General features: G+C 37.3%; 1 protein-coding gene across 1 annotated transcript; it reads left to right on the top strand.

The window, feature by feature from the left end:
- The first annotated feature begins 1092 nt into the window (after positions 1–1092).
- Positions 1093–2823, top strand: LOC131075128 (L-type lectin-domain containing receptor kinase IX.1-like). The gene has a single exon (XM_058011949.2). The coding sequence runs from the start codon at positions 1093–1095 to the stop codon at positions 2821–2823; it is 1731 nt and encodes a 576-aa protein (XP_057867932.2).
- Positions 2824–3543: the final 720 nt, after the last annotated feature.

Genomic DNA, 3543 nt, shown 5'->3' with positions numbered 1-3543 from the left:
ATATAAAAGTGTGTAGATAAAAGAAATAAATGTCAAGATCATGATGACTCTCACAATTTTAATTTATTAATCAATCACCTTAACTTCAAAATGATATCGATTAGATTGAGAGAAACTAATAATAATCATCAACACTAATTAAATAGTTGAGTTTTCAATTTCATTGAATTAAATGGTATTTCAACAAATGTGTGGGATAAGAGTCTTAGTGTATCTCTATTAGATATTAAATAACATGACCTTTTCTTTTCTCCAACTTTATTATGTATTCCCTTCTAAACATGTACCATGTGAATTACATACCCATCATAAATCCACTTAAAAATCTATTAAAATCTTTCTTCTTATCCTCCACAACAAAGTGACATGTTTAATAATTTAAGATATTATGAATATTTTATACACAAATAGTTTGTTTTAGTTAATTTTTTTCTTTCTTCAAATATCTAACTCGTCTATTTCATTTAAATAATAGTTAATAGTCAATGAGTTTAGATTTACTTTTAAAAATTGAATTTGATGCTACCATTTCTTAAACCTAATATCTATAATAATATATACTCTAATTAAAATGTGATTTTCCAAGAATAATGACAAACTGTTCTACTTAGACACTCTTCCTTCTTTTTCTGCTTGACTGCTATTGTATTGTATTTTAAAATATATTGAATTTAATGAACAAAACAAATGTGTGAGATGAGATCATTTTATTTGGCCTTCTTGATGATTATCATGTAAATTTCAGACCCATTATAGACCCACTTTGAAAATCTATTAAATCTTTCCCCTTTTCTTAGTTAACAAAGTACTAGTTTTATAAGTTTAATAACTATTTTTTGTTGACTTTTGCCCTTCCCCAGTTACCCATCCTGTGGTTTTATTTGGTCCGTTTAGATAGTAGTCAATTGTCAATAACTTTAGACTCACACCTAACGATTGAATTTGGTGCTACCATTTCACTCAGCTATTAACGATAATAGAGTGGGGTACTCTCATTAAAATGAGATTGTTCCCAAGAATACTACTATGGCAAACCGCTCCATTTGGACACTCTTCCTTTTCTTCTCCTTGATCATCACTCTATTCTCTTATATGGAATGCGCAGGAAACATTAGCTTTGCTTTCCCTCCCCAAACAGGTATCAAACCAGATCCTGATGCTTACTTTGAAGGGGACAAAATACAACTCTCCAGAAATGAATTTGTAGGTAATTTGACACGGAGTGTAGGCTGGGCCACTTACAACCAACCAATTCCTCTTTGGAACAAGCCTTCGGGGGCTCTCGCAAGTTTTACATCATATTTTCAGTTCGTTATTGTAAGCACCAGCATGCTTTTAGGGGACGGACTCACTTTCTTTTTCGCCCCTTTCGACGCTAAACCACCCTCAAGTGGTTGGGGCAGTTTGCTGGGCCTTTATAATCGAACGACAGATGGTAAAATTACAAATCCTGTAGTGGCCGTCGAGTTCGACACATTCAAGGATGAATTTGACCCCGATGATAACCATGTGGGAATTGACGTCAACTCACTTGTTTCCAAGGCCATCTTTTCGCTTAACTCTGAACCTGAATTCCTAAACAAAACTCTCAAAAATGGAAGAGCTTGGGATGCGTGGGTAGATTATGATGGGAGTACAAAAAAGTTACAGGTATTTCTTTTGTCTAACCCTTCTGCTAATCTCAATAATATTACTAAACCCAGAAGCCCGATTTTGACATATCACATAGATCTCCGTAGCTTTTTTCCGGAGGAGGTCAGGTTTGGCCTCTCCGCAGCCACTGGAATAGCTGCAATAGAAACCCACACAGTCTCAGCGTGGAATTTTTCTTGTACATATTCGTGGGATATTTCCTCCCCATCAAGAACTCCATATGGTAGGAGGAAAATTATTATGATATCCCTCTTCGTCTGCTTCATGGGCATCTGCTGTTTTTTGTGTTTTGCCGGGCGGTGGTACTTCAAACAGAGAGAAGCAAGGCGTGAGGAAGGGGACATAGAGCTAGACGAACAGTTAGCTCAAGGCCCCTTCAAGTTCTCTTATGCTCAACTCAGCGAGGCTACCCGTAACTTCAGCAAGGATGAATTACTGGGAAAAGGAGGCTTCAGAGGAGTCTACAGAGGCATCTTGCCTACAACCAACGAGACAGTGGCCATAAAGAGAATAGCCCAAGGATCGAGGCAGGGAAGGAAAGAGTACATCTCAGAGGTTACAATAATCAGTAAGTTGAGACACCATAACCTTGTGCGACTCCTGGGATGGTGCCATGAACAAGGAGACTTGCTTCTTGTTTACGAGTTTCTCCCGAATGGAAGTCTCGATAAATATATATTCAATGAAAGCAAGGTTTGTTTGAATTGGCAGCGAAGGTACAGCGTTGCTTGTGGGATAGCCTCTGCTTTGATTTATCTTCATGAGGAGTGGGATCAGTGCATAGTTCACAGAGACGTAAAGGCCAGTAATGTGTTGTTGGACTCAAATTTCAATGCAAAGCTGGGGGATTTTGGTTTGACAAGAGTAGTTGAATCTGATCACGCTGCCGCGAGTACAACCATGGTTGCAGGAACACGTGGGTATTTAGCACCGGAGTATATAGCATCTGGGAAGGCGAGCCCAGAATCAGATGTGTATAGTTTTGGAGCTGTTGCTTTGGAAATTGCCTACGGAAGACAACCCATTGATTACACCTTAAAAGAATACGATTTCAGAATGGTGGCCTGGGTATGGGGTTTGCGTAGACAAGGGAAGATTTTGGATGCGGCAGACAAAAAGCTAGAGGGGAATTTCAATATTGATGTAATGGAACGGTTGATGTTAGTGTGATTGTTGTGCTCTCATCCAGACCCAAAAGCACGACCCAGGATGAGAGAGGTATTAAAGATCTTAGAATTTGAATCTCCATTGCCGTATGTTCCCGTGAATATGCCTGTAGCTGTATATGGCGATGCTCTTAATTCTTGTGCTGGGTCTTCCTCAACAATGTTGCCTTCGACACCCGAACCTCAGTTGTCCACATAGCATATTATCTTTTAGTTTTTATTTAATATATTTGTTTGCGAATTGTTTCGTCCACATAGCATACTATCTTTATTGCTTTCTATATACATATAGACATGGAAATTTACTAATCTAGTCATAAGACCAAAGTAATAAGGATATATGGATATGTTCTCATGGTTTAGCTGTAGCTAAAAGAGTTTTGTACAATGGAAAACTGAAAATTATAATGAACTTTAACTTACCTTTACTGATACGTTATGACTATAGTTATCTACAATTTAGAGAGCACAGTTGCAAGTGATCTATAATCTTTACCTATTATATAGTTATCAAAAATAGGCGGTGGATCTAGTTTTCTTGGAGATAGAATCAAAATGCTAAGAGATGTGGATGTAGGAGGTTAACAACCAACTTGTACTCATAAGAAACTACTCTAATTTTATAATTTTCAATTGTAGAAACTTAATTATTATAAATGAAGGGTAGACAGGTCTTCCCCAATGGCTTGAATATATGACCTACCAAGAAAAAGATTGTATGGAA

This window comes from Cryptomeria japonica, unplaced genomic scaffold (assembly GCF_030272615.1).
Source record: "Cryptomeria japonica unplaced genomic scaffold, Sugi_1.0 HiC_scaffold_1390, whole genome shotgun sequence".
Taxonomy (NCBI): Eukaryota; Viridiplantae; Streptophyta; class Pinopsida; order Cupressales; family Cupressaceae; genus Cryptomeria; species Cryptomeria japonica.
This window is presented reverse-complemented; position numbering and strand designations above follow the sequence as displayed.

Coding starts and splice junctions, on each gene's coding strand:
- LOC131075128 (XM_058011949.2), top strand. CDS start 1,093: ATGGAATGCGCAGGAAACATTAGCTTTGCTTTCCCTCCCCAAACAGGT.